Source organism: Canis lupus, chromosome 1 (genome assembly GCF_003254725.2).
Source record: "Canis lupus dingo isolate Sandy chromosome 1, ASM325472v2, whole genome shotgun sequence".
NCBI lineage: Eukaryota > Metazoa > Chordata > Mammalia > Carnivora > Canidae > Canis > Canis lupus.
Genome location: NC_064243.1, coordinates 53,628,027 through 53,647,036, shown reverse-complemented (window position 1 = coordinate 53,647,036; position 19,010 = coordinate 53,628,027). Strand labels below are relative to the sequence as shown.

The following is a 19,010-nucleotide window of genomic DNA, read 5'->3' as shown; positions in this document are numbered from 1 at the left end:
AGCTCTATTTTTAAATTTTTGAGGAACCTCCATATTGTTTTCCACAGTGGCTGCAACAGTTTGCATTCCCACCAACGGTACACAAAGGTTCCTTTTTGTCTACATCTTTGTCAATACTTACTGTTTGTGTGTGTGTGTGGTTTAGATTTATTTATTTATTTTGTAGAGTCAGAGAGGGAGAGCAAGAGCACACATGTACATGCGGGTGGAGGGGGGCTGCAGAGGAAGAGGGGAGAAAGAATCCTTAGGCAGACTTCCCGCTAAGCATGGAGCTTGATGCAGGGCTCAATCTCATGACCCTGATGTCGTGACCTGAGCTGAAATCAAGAGTTGGATGCCTAACTGACTGAGCCATCCAGGTGCCCCTCTTGTGTTTTTGATTTTAGTCTTTCTGATAGGTGTTAAGTAATATCTCATTGTGGTTGTGATTTTGATTTGCATTTTCCTGATGATGAGTGGTACTGAGTATATTCATGTAGAATGGTATGGTCTTTTTTTTTTTTAATATTTTATCTATTTATTCATGAGAAACACACAGAGAGAGGCAGAGACATAGGCAGAGGGAGAAGCAGGCTTCCCACTGGGAGTCTGATGCAGGACTTGATCCTAGGACCCCAGGACCACAACCTGAGCCAAAGGCAAATGCTCAACCACTGAGGCCACCCAGGCGCCCTGAATGGCATAATCTTTTTAATGAGAGAGTGTATACTACAATTTTCTTCCATGATTTTAAAAAATAGCATACGGCAAAGATGGAAATGGACATTTTCTTTTGCCGTATAGGATGCAATGCAGTATTCCTGGGAGATCTAATTCATTTGTAAATCTGTTATCAATACAGATGACTTCCCAGGATACACCTCTTAGTCCCTACTTTCTTCTGGGCTACAGATGCATGTTCCCTACTGCTCATAAGAAATCACCACATAGATAATCTTGTTGGCAGCTGCAGTTCTGCAGATCTCAAACCAAAACCACTTTCTTTTCCATGAATTGTCCATTCCCTCCTGTGGTTCCTGTCACTGTCAGTTACCTAAGCTAGAAGTGGTGGAGTCACCTTTGATGTTTCCTACTTCTTCATTGTCTTTTTAAATTTGTCACTCATTCTTGTTGTCTGGCCTCATATAGTATTAAAGAGAATTTTAAAACTCATAAGCTTAAGAACATTGCTTATTGTATATCAACCACATAGATATGTCTTGTTTTTAGTAGGCATTCAGTAAGCATTTACTGAGTGAACCAGTGAATCGCAGTGTTTCAAATTAATTGTGCCAGACACATTTTTATATTCAGTTGATGCACTTTATCACCCTGGCAGCATGGTTATGTGTCTGCTCATCTTCCTACTTTTTTGTAAGTTCCCTGATTCATCCTTAAACACAGTATAATATCTGATCTAGTAAGAGTTCGATAATATTTTTAAATGAATTAAATTGAATGCAGAAGCATACATAGTACTTAATATACCATAGAGGAAGTCTCAAAAAATACAATTTCTGGATCAACTTATAACAAAAATTTTTAAGAAGGTGTGTTTTCTAGTAAACAGGGAAAAAAATATGACTTTTAGTCATTTTGAGAAAATGTCAGTATTCTTTCATTTTCTTCCTTTCAGATTTGTAGATGAGTACATGACTTAAAATCCCTTTTGACAGGTAGAAAGGAATGGTTTATAGACACCTCTAACATACTGGATTTTTGTACTTTCACTTTTAGAGTATAATTCTTTTAAACTTAGATAAATAAAAATGCTAATGTGAGTACTAAAAAGAACATATCACCAGGGTATTAAGTGGCCAGAAGAAATGACTGCTGTTATCCTGCTCGTGTTATCTAAATCCTGGTTGTAAAACAGTAAACACTGAGCCTATTGATTGAAAGTCCGTGTATTTCCTACACAGTCTGTCTTTTTTTGTATATTTCTCTCTTCATTTTTCTGTTCTTTTCCACCACACTCAATTGCATCGTGTGAAACCTATTTTCTTTACTTTACAAAGTGTTTCTAAAAAGCCTTCTTAAAACGTTGTATACTACTATAAGGTGTATTTCTATGGCAGTATTTATCATTAGGGTTTTTTTTTTAACATTTTATCAAATGCTTTAGCAGTAATCTCAGTATATAGTAGTGGGTTTAAAATTCTTCTTGTTATTATTACTTTAAAAGTGTAGGTTATACTTCCCTTTGGTGGCTGAAATGTGTGTCCACCAATTCATTGTATATTTTGTGGCTAAGGAGCAGCATGTATTTGTTTAGCATTACAACTTACCTGTATGTGGTTGCTCTTGTCCAACATTTGAGAAATCACTTGGACTTTCAAGGGACAGAGCTCAATCTCAGTCATTTGGTTACTGCTACCCTGTGGATCACGTTAATAACACTGAATTTACCTGCTACTTTTCAAAGTTGATGGCTACTTGTGCCATTAATCTAGACCAACCATCCCAACTCTAGAACAATTTCAGCCACTTCACCATCAACCAAAAAAGAGGGTTTCATCCGATTCAGCTGTCTTCAAGGCCCAAACCTTGAACTTTCTAGGGTGACTTCTGTCTTTACCGCTAGGCTGCTTACTCCTCTTCTGTTTTTACCCATCTTCTCATTCACTGATTACTTCTTGAAGACAGCTCACTTCGCCCTCTGCACTCTGGAGTGTTGTCATATTCCTCTGGCTCTTTCCAGTAGCTAACTGAATCTAGCCTTGGGCACCCATCCCTGTGTGGTCCTGCCTGGGTTATTTTGAGGTGAGTGGTCAAGTACACAGTCTGGTTAATATGGTGGTTAGCTAGGTAGTTTATTGTTCTCAGTTTAAACACTCATGCATATATCTAAAATATAACTATTTCTGAAATACACTCAGCTGAAATATTTGCTAAATATAGGTCTTGTAAAGTCAGATTACATTTAAACAGCATGATTGGGTTTCTGTCAGAATTTTAAATCCTAGTATTTCTTGATATAAAAATGCTTATTACTATTTTGGATGGATATTATTAAATTCACTAATCAGTATGTGTGCAGATCTTTGCATGTATTCCTGTAAATATCCCTATATTCCTACTCCCTTTGGAGTAATATTGTTATTGGTACCATCTTTTGTTTGTGAGGACAAGGAGTCTTAGAGGGGTAGGTGACTTTTTTTTTTTTAAGATTTTTTTTTTTTTTTTTTTTATTCATGAGAGATACACACAGAGAGAGGCAGAGACACAGGCAGGGGGAGAAGCAGGCTCCATGCAGGGAGCCCAACGTGGGACTCCATCCCCCGACTCCAGGATCACGCCCTGGGCCCAAGGCAGGTGCTAAACCCCTGAGCTACCCAGGGATCCCGGTAGGTGACTTTCTTAAGGAACACGGCCTGTATATTAGCCTGCATCTGCTAACTTAGAACCTGGAGATCCAGGGTATGCTGTCTTCCACCAGGTAACTTTGAGTTTACAACTGAATTTGAGTTAAAGAGGTGAGAGACTTAAATCCTTTATACTGCATAACCCTCCATTTTAGACTTTACTTTGAAGGTATAGTTTTCTAAGTCCTGGGAAGGGTGAATTTTGGTGTATTTAAGGTAATTCTTTTAGTTTTACTTGAAAAATCATTGTTTTCATCCTTATCACTTTGAGCAGCCTAGGTTTTTATTTGGCTTTCTCAGTTAAAGAAACTTTCATTGATGTTCTCAGCCAAGGGAAGAGACTTAATTTTATTTTGGCTTAGAAATACAGCAGTGTGTGATTTGCCTTCTGATATGTGCAAATTACGAATGTTAGAAACAGTGTCTTCTCTGCAAGGAAAGCACCCCTCAGCTGTTAATTCAAGTGGAATAAATAATCATTTATGTAGGTCAGAATCCTGGCAGTAACTCATTCAAGGTTCATTACACGACTTCTTTTTAGGTCATAGACAAATCTTCTCTCAGTGTACTCGGGTAAGAAGAAATTGTTTAGGTAAGATAGACAGAAGGCAAGAATAATTATTATAATGCATTAACTTTTTTCTCAACTTTATTGAGATATTATTATGTGTAATTGTGAGTGTACAACTTGATCTCACATGTGTAAATATTGAGAAATGATTACCACAAGGAGGTTAGTTGAGACTGTCATCCTCCACCTTTTTGTGTGTGGTGATAACTTTTAAGATCTATCCTCTTAACAACTTTCAACTGTATAATACAGTATTATTAACTATAGTCACCAGGCTGTACATTAGATTCCCAGAGTTTATTCATCTTACAACTAGAAGTTTGTACTCCCACCAACACCTCTGCTTATTCCCCTTCCCCCAACTTCTGGCAACTACTGTTCTATTCTCTATTTATTTGAATTTGGCTTTTTTAGATTCTACATATAAATGACATCATAGAGTATCTTTCTCTGTCTGACTTATATAAATTAGCATAATGTCCTAAAGGTCCATCGCTGTTGTCACAAAAGGCAGGAATTCCTTTTTTTTTTTTTTTTATGGCTGAGTAACATTCCTGTGTGTGTAGTGTGTGTGCTCATACACACCACAATTTGATTCATTGATCTGTTGATGACACTTAGGTTGTTTCCATGTCTTGGCTGTTATGAATAATGCTACAGTGACGATGGGGGTGCATATATCTCTTCAAGATAGTGATTTAATTTCCTTCAGATGTATACCCAGAAGTAGGATTGCTGGGATCATGCCAAGAACCTCCATAGTGTTTTCCACAGTAGCTGCATCAATTTACATTCCCACCAACCGTGCATGAGGGTTCCTTTTTTTCCCAACACTTGTTATTTCTTGTTTTGATGATAGTCATTCTAACATGTATGAGGTGACATCTCATTGTGGTTTTGATTTGCATTTTCCTGATGATTTGGTGATGTCGAGCATCCTTTTCTTTTTAATTCAAGTATAATTAACATACACTGTTATATTAGTTTCAGGTGTAGAGTATAGTGATTCATCAATTCTATACATTTCTTAGTGCTTATCACCATGTGTCCTCTTAGTCCCCTCATCCTCCCACCCCCACTCCCTCTGTTGACCACCAGTTTGTTCTCTGTATTGAGGAGTCTCTTTGTCTCGTTTTTTTTTCTTTGTTTTTTTTTTGTTTTTTTTTTTTTAAAGATTTTATTTATTTATTCATGAGAGATACAGAGAGAGAGAGAGAGAGGCAGAGACACAGGCAGAGAGAGAAACAGGCTCCATGCACTGGGAGCCCGATGTGGGATTCGATCCCGGGTCTCCAGGATCGCGCCCTGGGCTAAAGGCAGGCGCTAAACCGCTGCGCCACCCAGGGATCCCGTTTTTTTTTCTTTGTTACTTAAATTCCACATATGAGTGAAATCCTATTGTATTTGTCTTTCTCTGAGCCGTTTTTTTATGTATCAGACTCCCAGTTTTATGTGTTCTTTGGGAAAATATTCAAGTCCTTTGCTCATTTTTAAAATTGGATTTATTTTTTTGCTTTTGAGTTGTATGGATTCCTTATATATTTTGGGTATTAATCCCTTATTCAGCTAATTGGCAAAAATTTTCTCTTATTCCATAGGTTGTCTTTTTGTTTTGCTGATTGTTTCTTTTAATATGCAGAAGCTCTTTGGTTTGATGTAGTCCTGTTTGTTTATTTTTTCTTTTGTTGCTTGTGCTGTTGGTACTCTGTCCAAAAAAAATCATTGCCAAGACCAAAGTCAAGGAACTTTTTCCATGTTTTTTCTTATAGTTTCAGGTCTTAAATCTTTAATCCATATTGAGTTAATTTTTGTTAGTGGTGTAAAATTAGGGTCCAGTTTTATTTTTCTGTATATGTTGTTCAGTTTTTGCAGCACTGAGGAGACTGTCTTGTCATTGGGTCTTACAGGCTCCCTTGTCAATTCTTGACTGACTGCATATGTGAGGGTGTATTTCTGGGCTCTCAGCTCTGTCCCATTGGTCTGTGTATCTGTTTTAATGCCAGTACCAAACTGTGTTGATGACTGTACTTTGTGGTAAAGTTTCAAATCAGCCATCATTGTCCTTCCTCAGGATTCCCTTCGGTTCGTTGGGGTATTTTGTGGACCCTCATGAATTGTAGAATTGCTTTTCTGTTTCTGTGAAAAATAATAAGGCATTTGTTCTTAATTTTCTACGTTTTTTTTCCTCCTTGGTTGAAAATAGTGGTATCTTTGACTGTGGGCCTTGACAAAATCCAAAGAAGCAAGCAGCTTAATCTATTTGTTTTTGTTACAGCTTTGGAGCCCTTTTAATGCTAATGAATCATTTACATCTGTCTCTCCTGATAACAGTGGCAAATAAAGAACTTGCCTTTTCGTTTTTTTTTTTTTTTTTTTTTGTTTTGTTTTGTTTTTGTTTTTAAGAACTTTGCCTTTTTAAATAAAGAAGCCAAAAAAGAAATTACCTTTAGAGCCCACTAATCCCTTCCCTTTTCTGATAAATGTTTAGGAATAACTGCTATATAAAGCCTTATGTTCGTAAACTGTGTCTACCAGCACATCATTGGAGAAAAGCTTTGGTATAAAACGTTCCATATTATATTATGCCCAAGGATATATTTCTGGAACTGGTGCTATATTATAGGTGGATTGAAGGATGTCAGAACTAGGAAAGCACATTAAAAAGAAATTCTTAATTTTTCAGAAAACAATTTAGATATTAAGCTGTTTGGATGGAAAAAGAAACATGAAAGTAGTACTAAAGAAATAAATCCCAAGGAAGGAAGGGAATTTGAGTGGGAGCAGTGGGCTACTGAGAGGGAGGAGTCTTTGGCTTGGACATTTGCTCTCCAGCTTGAAGCGTCTGTGACCTTGCAGGACTGGGCAGTTTCCACCAAATCCATCTACACATCTGTGAAATCACATGAAGCAAAGAATGACTCATTGATTAATTCATCTAATGATGATGGTCATGTGTTGGGGGTTTCTAAGACTACTTTAAAGTTTGGTAATTTGTTAGGAAGACTTCAGGACACAAGAAATCCGTTAAGATTTCTCACAGCAAAAGACGATCCAATGCAAAATCAGTGAAGGGAAAAGCACATGAGGTAAAGACCAGGGGGACCTGACATATACATCCAGTACTCCTCTCTCACAGTGAAGCCACACAGGAAGCTCTTAATTCCCCCAGCAACAATTGTGACATCACTTGTGAAGTGCTACCTACCAGGAAAACTCATTAGAGACTTCATACTCCGTGTTTTTACTGTGGCTGGTTACACAGGCACCCTCTGCCTGTTACTGTCCCGAGGAAAACAGGCATTTGGCATAAACCATACTGCACAAGCAGCCTAGCACCATGCTCCACTAGACCACTTCAGAGCTGAGTTCCCAGGTGCCAGCCCAGGGTCACCCCTGCAAGCAAGCAGTGTCTCAGAGGACAGTGGTCTCAGGGCCTATGTGTGTTAAGTCTTTTCTGCACAGACCCAGGGATTGTGGTACGTGTGAAAGATCAGTCACTGCCCTCAGGGAGCCTGCCGTCTCTTTGGAGAGGCTAAAGTTTAATAAGATCACACTCAGTAAATGGAAGATGTCACTGTAGGAGGAGTATTTGGAATGTAGGAGTAGGCTACAATGGAATGTAGGAGTAGAAGCATGATGGGACGTGGCAGGGGATCTAAAACATGTGGTTAGTGAGGAATGTGCTTTTAAATTGGCTGGATGTCTTACTTAGCCAAGTGGAGAGTCTGGGCAAACAGCAGCAAAGTCCATGGATGGGGTAAGGGCTCATCACATTTGAGAAAATATAGGAAAATGGTATAAGGGAGAGTGGAGTCTCAGCTTAGACTTCTTCAGGTCTAGCCCATGACTCAGGCCATTTCTTCCACCGTCTAGTCAGAGCCTCAGATTGAGCAGTCAGGAGTTTGAATTTCTAATTTGAATTACAATGTGTAATAAAGTTCCAAATTGGGAGGTAATACTGCTTGGTGGTGATCCAGTTAAAGTATATTAAGCTCAGACAGGAGAAAGGGTCAGAAACAAGGGCAATTCAACTTGAAGAGATGAGTGTTTAGGCTTGTATCTTTGTTTCCACCTTAAATATTGCTTTTGTGGCCAGTAGAAAACTAATCTAATAACTTGTCTTTGCGCATTTTCCTTTCTTAGAGTCCCAGGATTATAATTTATTTCCAGGTGCACCTGGCTTCATTGTCCTTCACTTTATTGCACTTCACAGATAATTCATTTGTTTTATACATTGAAGGTTTGTGGCAACCTCGTATCAAGCAACCTCGTATCTTTGTGTCTCTGTGCCACATTTTGGTAATTCTTGCAGTATTTCAAACTTTTTCATTATTATTATGTATGTTGCAGTGACCTGTGATGTTACTACTATAGTTGTCTTGGGGCACCATGAACTGTGCCCATATAAAATGGCAAACTTAATTGATAAATGTGTTTTCTGACTGCTTCACTGACTAGCCATTCCCTGTCTCTTTTCCTCTCTTTGAGCCTCCTTATTTCCTGAAACATAGCAATACTGAAATCAGGCCAGTTAATAACTCTAGTGGCCTCTTAGTGCTCATGTGAAAAAAAGAGCCTCATGTCTCTCACTTTAAATCAAAAGGTAGAAATGATCAAGCTTCCTGAGGGAGACATGTTGAGAGCCAAGATGGGCCAAAAGCTAGGACTATTGTACCAGTTAGCCAAGTTGTGAAATCAAAAGAAAAGTTCTTGAGTGAAATTAAAAGTGCTACTCCAGTAAACATGCAAATGATAAGAAAGTAAAACAACCTTATTGCTGATGCAGAGAACGTTCTAGTAGTCTGGATAGATCAAATTATCCACAACACTCTCTTAGACTAGTGCCAGTCCAGAGCAAGGTCTTAGTTCTCTTCACTTCTATGAAGGTTGGGAGAGGTGGGGAAGCTGCAGAAGAAAAGTTTGAAGCTGGCAGAGGTGGGTTCCAGAGGTTTAAGGAAAGAAGCTGTCTCTGTAACATCAAAGTGTAAGATGAAGCATCATGTGCTGATGAAGAATTCTCCAGAAGACCTAGCTAGGATAATTAGCAACAGATTTTCAATGTAAATGAAACAGCCTTCTATTGGAAGAAGATGCCATCTTGGGTTTTCATAACTGAAAGTCAGTGCCTGGCTTCAGAGCTTCAAAGGGAGGGCAGACTGTTGTTGGGGGTTAATGCTGCTGGTGATTTTACATTGAAATCTGTGCTCTGTTACTGTTCCAAAAATCATAGTGCTGTGGTATTGTTGAGTACGATGGTCAAGAAATAAATCCTGGGACATTTTACGGTGTAACTGAGCAAATTTATTTAAGTAACATGAGGACAGGCCCTGAGGGCAGATGGAGCTGCACTTGTGCTGTTTGGAGTTCGTGGTTCTCTGTGTCATGCTCCAGCAGGAGGGCATGTGCAGGGAGCATTAGATCACAAATGTCTGTAGTTTCTACTCGTAGGACTCCTTTCACGAGATTTCTCTGGTGCTTGTCATTCATTTCAGTATTAACTATTGGTGAGATTTACAGGCAGTCATGGGACCCAGTAAGGATGTAGCAACCAGCACGTATTCGATCCTTCTCAGCCTTCTGGGCTAATGGTGAATGTTTTTCTGCTTTTTTCCTCCCTCATCAATAGGGCCCTTCATAATTGTGCTAAATCTACTTTGCCTGTGTTCTATAAAAGGAAAAACAACCTGGATGACACACATCTGTTTACAACATGGTTTACTGAATATTTTAAGCCCACTGTTGAGACCTATGGCTCAGGGAAAAAATACTTTTTATTTATTTTTTTTTTGAGATTTTATTTATTCATGAGAGAGACAGAGACATAGAGGGAGAAGCAGGCTCATTGTGGGGAGCCTAATGTCAGACTTGATCCTGGGATCACACCCTCAGCCAAAGGCACTCAACCACTGAGCCACCCAGGCATCCTGAGAAAAAAGATTTTTTAAAAAATATTACTGTTCATTGACAGTATACCTGGTCACTCAAGGGCTCTGATGGAGAAGTATAACGAAATTAATGTTGTTTTCATGCCTGCTAACATAACATCTGTTCTACAGCCCATGGATCAAGGAGTGATTTTGACTTTCAAGTCTTATTATTTTAGGAAAATACATCCCCTGAGACTATAGTTGCCATAGATAGTGATTCCTCTGATGGGTGTGCGCAAAGTAAATTGAAAACCTTATGTAAAGAATTCACCATTCTGAGGGCCATTAAGAATATTTGTGATTCACGAAAAGAGGCCAGAATACCAACATTAACAGGAGTTTAGAAGAAGTTGATTGTAACCATCTTGGATGACTTTGAGAGGTTCAAGACTTCAGTGGAGTCACTCCAGATGTGGTGGAAACAGCAAGAAAATGAGGATTAGAAGAGAAGCTTGAAGATGGGACTGAGCTGCCACCATCTCATGATCGGACTTTAGTGGATGAGGAACTGCTTCTTTAGATGAGCAGAGAATCTGGTTTCTGAAGATTGGATTTGTTCCTGGTGAAGATACTGCAAAGGTTATTGAAATGACAACAAAGGACTTAGAACATGGCATAAACTTAGCTGGCAAAGCACCAGCAGAGTTTGAGAGGATTGACTCAAATTTTGAAAGAAGTTCTTCTGTGGTAGGTTGCTATTAAACAGAACTGAATACTGCAGAAGAATCATCTGTGAAAGGGAGAATCAATAGATGTGGCAAACTTCATTGTTGTCTTATTTTTAAAAAATTGGAAAAAATAAAAATAAAAATAAAAAATTGGTACAACTGCCCTTGCCTTCAGCAACCACTCTGATCAGCCAGTAGCCATCAATGGCGAGGCAAGAAGATGATTCACTGAAAGCTCAGATAATGGTTCGCATTTTTTGGCAATGAAGCATTTTTTATTTAATTTTTTAAGAAAATATTTTTTAATTAAAGTACATACCTTGTGTTTTTAGACATAATGCTAACTGCACTCTCAACAGCCTACAGTATAGTCTAAATATGACAGTTATAAACACTGGAAGTAAAAAAAAATTACTTAATTCATTTTATTGTGATATTTGTTTTGTTATGATGGTCTGGAACCAAACCCGCAATTTCTCCAACATAGGCCTGTAATTAAAATTGCAGAGACATCAGATTTTTCTCATATCTGTGATTTCATAATAATACTATTTTTTTTTTTTTTTTGGTTGCTCACCTACAGGAGAATGCTACTGAACCAACTCACTGTGAAAACTGGTAAATAGAGGACAAATGAAGCATTTATTCTCTCTTATTTATATGAGTAAACAGTTGATGAAGCAAAGTTTCTCTTTGTAATATTTCAGCTAATAAATGAAGATGGCATTACAGAATTAGGAAACCACTATGATGAGCCTAGTGAATTAGTAAGTGCTGGATCATAGATGCTGCTAATGTCACAAACAGAGAGACAGCAGATGGTATAAACCTTTTGACAGAAGAACACAGTACCACTTTAAAACTTGCTTACCCACCTCCAGATCCAACCTCAATTTGTTCAGGTCTCTAGATCTAATTTCAGTCTTGAGGAAATGCACAGGGCAGATAAACGTGGTAAGCACCACCACAGGGATATAGTCAGAAAAACACAGACTGTAGAAAAGCAGAGAACAAAAGATATGTTTTCTTCAATAACACAGTATAATGGGGAAAACAGAAGAGATAGAAGGGAACTTATTGGATAAAAGAGACCTAGGAAAAATACCACACAACTTCGGCTGCAGCATATAGACCTTATCTGGGTCTGAGTTCATTTATCCTATAAAAAAACGTTGAATAATAGAAACATTTGGATGTTGATGGTGTTAAAACTAATGATTAATTTCTCTGTGGATATAGTAATAACATTTGTGGTTAGAATAGTTCCTCTTGTTTAGAGATACACATTGACATGTATGAATGTATTGAAATGATGTATGAGATTGTTCCAAAATCAGCTAAGAAGGGAGTGGGTGGAGGTGGGGGGCACAAATGGAAAATATTGGTTATGAGTTGATTATTGTTGAAGCTGGGTGTAGAGGACACGAGAGTCCATTAGGTTTGTGTGGTTTTACAAGAAGTTTAAATTTATACACACACACACACACACACACACACAATCTCCATCGGAAAAAACTAAATATATGTGTTGTAGACAGCAGTACGCAAAAGGGCAGTGTGCCATTGTGTTATATTATCAGAAGATTGCAAGATTTCTGCTGAGATGGGACAAAGTAGCCTTATGTTCCCAGGTTTAAAAAAAAAAAAAAGATGAAAAGTGAATGATTGATACTACCATTTTGTCGCTGATATTTTGCATTACCACAGATTGAAACACAAATGGAGTTAATCCTTTTCATTGCCACCCCATGGTCCAGTAATAAGTTATTGAAGTAGGAGGTATTGCTGTGGCTTTTATCTATTTCTTGAAAAGATTACTCAGCATCAAAATGAAGCTGTTCTTATCTGTTCCACAGGTTGTTGGCTCAGTTACTAGACACAGAATTAATTGTCTTGACAAAAATATTTATCAGTCTTTATTTTGCCCTTTGTTATAGGCCTTCAGGTTCAGTGCTGAATCTAACCATGACATATGCCACTCTGTTGTTTTTACTTCGGTTTTATTTAGATTGTAATCCTTCATGGCATTTTCAGTGGGCATTGTGAAAATAAGGAGTTTCATCCAACTGTCTGTAACTCCGTCTGCTCATTCAGCCTGTCAGTATCCTGTGTTTCCCTTCTGTCATCTGCGGCTTTGACCCAGCATCCCTGCACATGTGGGAAAATGAAATAAATGCTGCATGGATGAGAGAATGTAGCTTATTAGTAGAAATGAAGTATTTTTAAATACATTGTTTTAAATGTACAGGTTACCTTGGAATCTGTATGATTGTTGTATGGATTTTTGGTGCAGATTTTTAATCACTGGATGCTATTGCGTGCTAATGACAACTCTGAAGGAAACTGCTAAGTCCTTTTTTTTTTTTTGGACATAAACAAAATGTATAGGCCATGGGAAGCTATGGAAGCATTAAACCAAAGTCAGACAAAAACAAAAGATGCCTGTTTCATCATCTATACATGCACCACTTTCCAAGAGTGTGGATGATTATTATTTCAGTATTCTAATTCTGGGTTGGCCCTGTATTGGCCTTACAGGCTCTTTGCAAAACCAGATGTAAATAGGAAGTAAAGGTAGATAACATGACAGAGAAAAAGCGAGAGAGATTGTTTTTGATGGCTAAGGATGTTGAGCACACATTAAATGAACATCACACATTAAATGCTAAAATAAAAATAGAAGTTTTAGGGGTGCCTGGCTGGTTCAATTGCTGTAGTGTGCAAGTCTTGATCTTGGGGTTGTGAGTTTGAGCCCCATATTGGGTGTAGAGATTACTTAAAAATTAAACCTTTTTAAAAAATGGAAATTTTGGAACATTTGGAGTTTTAGAGAAATGAAAAGTTACAAGCCTGTTATTTGAGCCTCTAGACAAATGCAAGTATATTGGCTTCATACAGGTAAAAAAAAAATGGCATTTTGGTACTATTATTAAATGTACCAGGCAAAAATGCTGTCTGTGGATTACCTTATTGAATTATTCTAATGACCTTGTATGATAGTCTTATTATTCCCATTCCCACTCAGATATCATTCCCATACATATAAGAAGCCAGATTTAGAGAGAGAAGGTGCTTTGCCCAGGTTCATCCTCAGGTCATTAGATGAGATGAAGAAACTTTTAATTACCTTTGCCTGTACTTTTAATTACCAGGTCAGAATGCCTCTTCCTATCCTTCTCTTGTTGAAGGAGATAATGATTTTCTTGAAATGTGGATAGTAATTTGGGAAGAAAATTAGATCTTCTGAGACATTTGAGATATAAAACTATGTGATAATACTCTTTAGAATTCTAAATAGAGTTTACAACCAAAATGGTGTATTTGGCATTTCATTCTCTTCTACATACTTGAATCCAAGATTTAATTAATTTTTTTAGTCTTGAAGTTTACTTAGACATCATAACTCATTTATGACTCAATTGATCTTTAAAATTTTAGTTTTGAGTAACTTATACAAAATAAGTATCAAGGAGTGGGGAATTATGCTCTGCCTTCCGGAGGGCAGAGTTTCTACGTACATTATTTGGAATTCTTCTGAGTGGGATATTTGTTCTTCTCTGTTTATTTATTAAGTCATTTATTTATATCAGTGTGGACTCCTGGATTATCTTCATCCATTCAGACTGCTATAACAAAATACCACAGGCTGGGTGGCTTATAAACAACAGAAATGTATTTCTCACGTTCCTGAGGCTGGGAAGTCTAAGGTCATATTGCACTTGCTTGGTTGGCTGAGGGCCTTGTTTTAGGTCACAGACATTCTGTATCCTCACATGGTAGAAGGGGTCTGGGGATCCCTGGAGCCTCCTTTATAAAACACTAATCCCATTGGTAAGGGTTCTGCCCTCATGATGTAAGCATTTCCCTGAGGCTCTATCTATTAATGCTATTTCCTTTGGGAATTAGGATTTTCACATGTGAATTTGGAGGAGCAGGGCACAAACATTTAGACCACAGCATGGATATTATTTTACTCTTTGAATTAAAATTGGATTATATTGTGTCACTCAAATGGTTCCATGTGTGAATCATTGAGAGCTCTTTCAATCAACTTTTGTATCCTTTTGGCATATGTCGTCATTTTGTGTAATTGTAATTAAACACGCTCACACACACACACACACACACTTAGCAGTTCCTTACTCTATGGAAATGTGATACTCCAAATCATCTTAAATATTTTGTGTACTTGTCCTAGACTCAGCCATTTCTCCAAGGAACTGTGGTACCTTTTATTGGAGAGTACTATTAGGAACCAAGATCTTGGTGCTCCATATACTTGTTGGTACTGGCATACTGTCGGCATGTTGTTGCTCGTAGGTCCTCTTGGCTAACATAACAAGGAAATGTATGTGTGTACTGACCTGAGTATATACATAGTGTATCTGCCGGTATTTCAATATGTAACCATCTGTATCAGTGTTATGTTAAATGTGAGTTCATACTGACATCAAACTCTAATCCATTACCCTTATTGATTGTTCTAGACTCTTTTTGCTTATTTATAACATCATGCTCTGCCATTGAGAAGCCTCATTCCCACCATCTACTTATTTAATTGCTTGATTTCAGTATAAATGAATAGTGGCTTGAGAATTGTTAAGCTCTACCTGCCGTGAGATAACTTTATCAATAGAGTACAATGATTCCGTGGAATTTCTTACAGATTCCATTCATATCTAAAGTTGCTTAGGTCAGCACCTTAGCCCCCACCTCCTTCAGTGAGGTGGTGTTATACGTTGGTGATACATTTAGATTCTTCTGCCATAGCCTGCCTCCATTCTAGGATAGCCTGACTTTCTAAATGATCTCTTAAAATTTTACATCTATGGGTTTTACAAATTCATGGTGTCACTTACTCAACATTATAATATTTTATGGGATAGTTTCACAACCCTAAAGTATGACCTGTGCTTCATGCATTGTCTTTCTCCCCTGCCCTTTGAACACCTGGCAACCACTGATCTTTTCTCTCTATCGCTATAGTTTGCCTTTTCCAGAATGTTGTATAATTACAATTGCACAATATACAGCCTTTTCATAGTAGCTTTTTACACTTAGCAGTATGCATTTAAGCCTAATCCATGGTTTTTAATGGCTCTTTAGCTCATTTCTTTATTTTTTTAAAGAGTTTTATTCATTTATCAGAGAGAGAGATCCAAAGGGAGATGCTTAACCAACTGAGCCACCTGGGTGCCCCTCATTAGCTCATTTCTCTTTATTGCTAAATAATATTTAATTGTATGGGTATGCCACAACTTGTGTTTGATTGTTAGGTCATATGGTAAGATTATAGTTAGCTTTATTAGAAACTACCAGTCTTCCAACGTGACTGCCATTTTGCATTCATATTAGCAGTAAATGTCAGTTCTTAGATTTTAGCCATTCTAGTAGGTATGTAGTGGAGTTTCAGTTTTGTTTTAACTTCAATTCAATAATGACAGATGAACATCTTTTCATATACTTATCATATTTGTATCTTTTTTGATGAAATGTCTGTTCAGATCTTTGACTCTTTTTTAATTGGATTGTAATCTTCTTGTTGAGTTTTAAGTGTTCTTTGTATATTTTAGATACAAGTCCTTTAAGCTGATACATAATATGACAAATAGGACTTGTATAAACGTACTAAGATGAAATGAGATGGCAAGGGGTATGATTCAATTATGACTTTGTATTTCTGGCCTGGGTCTCTGGGAAAAGGAGAGAGTAAAGCTGAGAGTTAAGATCACTTTGGGAAGAAGTGGGATGGAGATGACTCATTTAGTTTTGAGTCAAGATGGAAGAGTATCCAAGGACTGGAGATCAAAAATATATTACGATTCCTGATTCAGATTTTGTTGTCATCATAGATTAATGAAGAGAAAGCAGAGGTAAGGAGCAGATAGGAAGTTAAGATAAGAACAGTGTTATGTCACAAAAGTGATAAAGTTTTAAGGAGGAATGAAATGTCGATTATGAACCCGCTATGAAGGACTGAAGGACATGCTTGAAGGGAGTATGAAATTGGCATCATTTGTCTTTTTGAAGATCAAATCAGCTATTAGTTTACTTCAGCATCCTGTTCCTTTTGTATCTGAGGGATAATTTACCCTGTCAGGACAACTGTCTCTTACTTTATTCAGTCTTTTATTTTTAGCACCTTGTAGAATTTCTCAGATTTAATTTTACATCACTGGAGCTCTTGTCATGTGAACACAGACAGGGGTTTTATTCTTCTTTTATCTAATACAACTATGTAATTATATATTCACCTTTATTTATCTACTAGTTTAAATTGTGGAAATACTGAATTTGTTGAAAAAAATTATTTGCCTTCTCAACTGTACTATTCTGTTGGAAGAATCGGAACAGTTGTGATTTTAGTCCCCAGCAGAATTAATTAACACGTGTTAATTCTGTGGCTTGTTTAGTGGTGGGAACATGCGGCCTATTCCCTAGAGTCATAAAGATACGCTTCCTTTTCTTCTCTCTGCCTCTGAAAGGACAATTTTCTACCTCCTTTTTTTTTTTTTTTTACCTGACTATCCCCAAGGATGGTAATTTACTGAGTAATTCACACAGAGGCTGTAACAGTAAAAATAATTACCATCACAGAGTAATAATTATTGATAGTCTGTTTGTGATTTACAGTTGTTTAATGAATGGCCTACCAACATGAAGCGCCAATTTCAAAACATAATTTTGTATGTTCAACATGAAAATATGTAAAAGTACTTTGTTTGAAAATCCTATATATATTCAACAGTTGTTATTAGACTGAAAAATTATTTCAGTGAAACTGACTACATACATGGAATACCAATGAGCAAATGTCAATTGCTCTGAGCTGATTAATGGTTGTATCATTGGATTCAGTGCCCCTGAGAGAAAATAGAATTTATGCTGTAAACAATGAAAGAGAAGAATCTATTCAGTAAACATCTTTTTACCACCTAAAATGCACCAATAAACAATGAAAGATAAGAATCTAGTCAGTAAACATCGTTTTACCACCTAAAATGCATCTTGTAGCACCTAAAATTCTCCTGTTTGCCCCTCTGACTTTGCAAATTAAAGCTCTGGTGACTGCAAATGGGAAGATCTGAGTACTTTGTAAGGCTTACCTGTACCACTTGGGAGCACAGCGTTGGCTCCAGGACAACCCTGGGATTTGCTGTTGGAAGACAGCTGTGTAATATGATGGACTATCTGTAGTTTAAAATTGCTAAAGTTTTAACCTTTGACGTTTTTACTATTTTTCATAGTGGTAAAATATATATAACATAAAATTTGTCATTTTAACCATTTCAAATATATAATTCAGTGGCAGTAATTATCCTCACAGCATGGACTGTGACCATTATTACCTCTGTCCACTTCTCAAACTTGGCCTTCACCCAAAACAGAATTCTGTCCCTATTAAGTAATGATTCCACATTCTGCCCCCCGTGATCGGCTCTATCTCTGTGAAGTTGCCTATTCTACATATTTCATATAAGTGAAATTGTTTAGCAGTCATCCTTCATCTCTGGCTTTGTTTCCTTATGGTGTTGTTTTAAGGGTTTCTCTATGTTGTAACATGTCTAAATTTAAGTCCTCTTCATGGACCAATACTGTTCCATCGTATGTGTGCACATTTGTACATTCTTCTTATGTCTTAAATCAATTTTAGCATCAGGTGTTGTTTTTCTGTATTTTTGATCCTTATGAAGGTGTCAACTAGGTTAATTTTATTCTTTTTAATTATTTTACAGGTTTGACAGATGAAAAAGTGAAGGCATATCTTTCTCTTCATCCCCAGGTGTTAGACGAGTTTGTATCTGAAAGTGTTAGTACAGAGACAGTAGAAAAATGGCTGAAGAGGAAAAACAACAAACCAGAAGGTAAGAGCTCATTCAGATTAAGTGCAGATTATTTTCTAGTTTACAGTGACAAGAAAACTGCTGGAAAATAACATATAAAGTAGACAAAATTAGCATTTTAATTCTGTAGACATTTTATTCTGTTTAAAAAGATAAAATAAGTTGGAATGAGGGGCAACAAATAAGATCCTTGATTTAAAAAAACTTACAAAGAACTCTTGAAAATTTATTTAGACATGAACATATTGAAAAATGCAGAAGTCAATATTAGACTTGACTTTAATGATTGATATTGATGATTACACAAATGTTCTTTATATTTCAAAAATTTATGTATAGTATTACATTTTGCAAAAAGAAGTCTTTAAACAATTTTTCTGTGTATACACAGAAAAGAACTCTTGACTTTGCATTTGATGTTGTGTTCACACTCATGAACTTAGGATGCTGTTATATTTATGAAAAAAGAAATGTGGGCTCAAAAGAGATGTGAAGTGAAATAAATTCCCCCCCAAGTTGATTATGTATTAATATATTGGATTTGAGTATTGAAGTAAAATTCATTTTAAATGAATCTACGTTGGCTAAATAGGGCATCTTATTTCTATGAAAACTCTTTTTATAGTAGAAATTTATGTTATGTGTGATTTTAACTA

The 19,010-nt window shown here is 36.9% G+C and overlaps 1 protein-coding gene across 1 annotated transcript in view; it reads left to right on the top strand.

Annotated features, from left to right (window-relative positions):
- The window catches only part of PDE10A (phosphodiesterase 10A), a 298,350-nt gene that overhangs the window by 101,309 nt on the left and 178,031 nt on the right, over positions 1-19,010 (top strand). Inside the window, exon 2 of the mRNA XM_025422715.2 lies at positions 18,247-18,375. Within this exon, the coding sequence (XP_025278500.2) occupies positions 18,247-18,375 (129 nt within the window). The remainder of the gene's footprint in view (positions 1-18,246; positions 18,376-19,010) is intronic.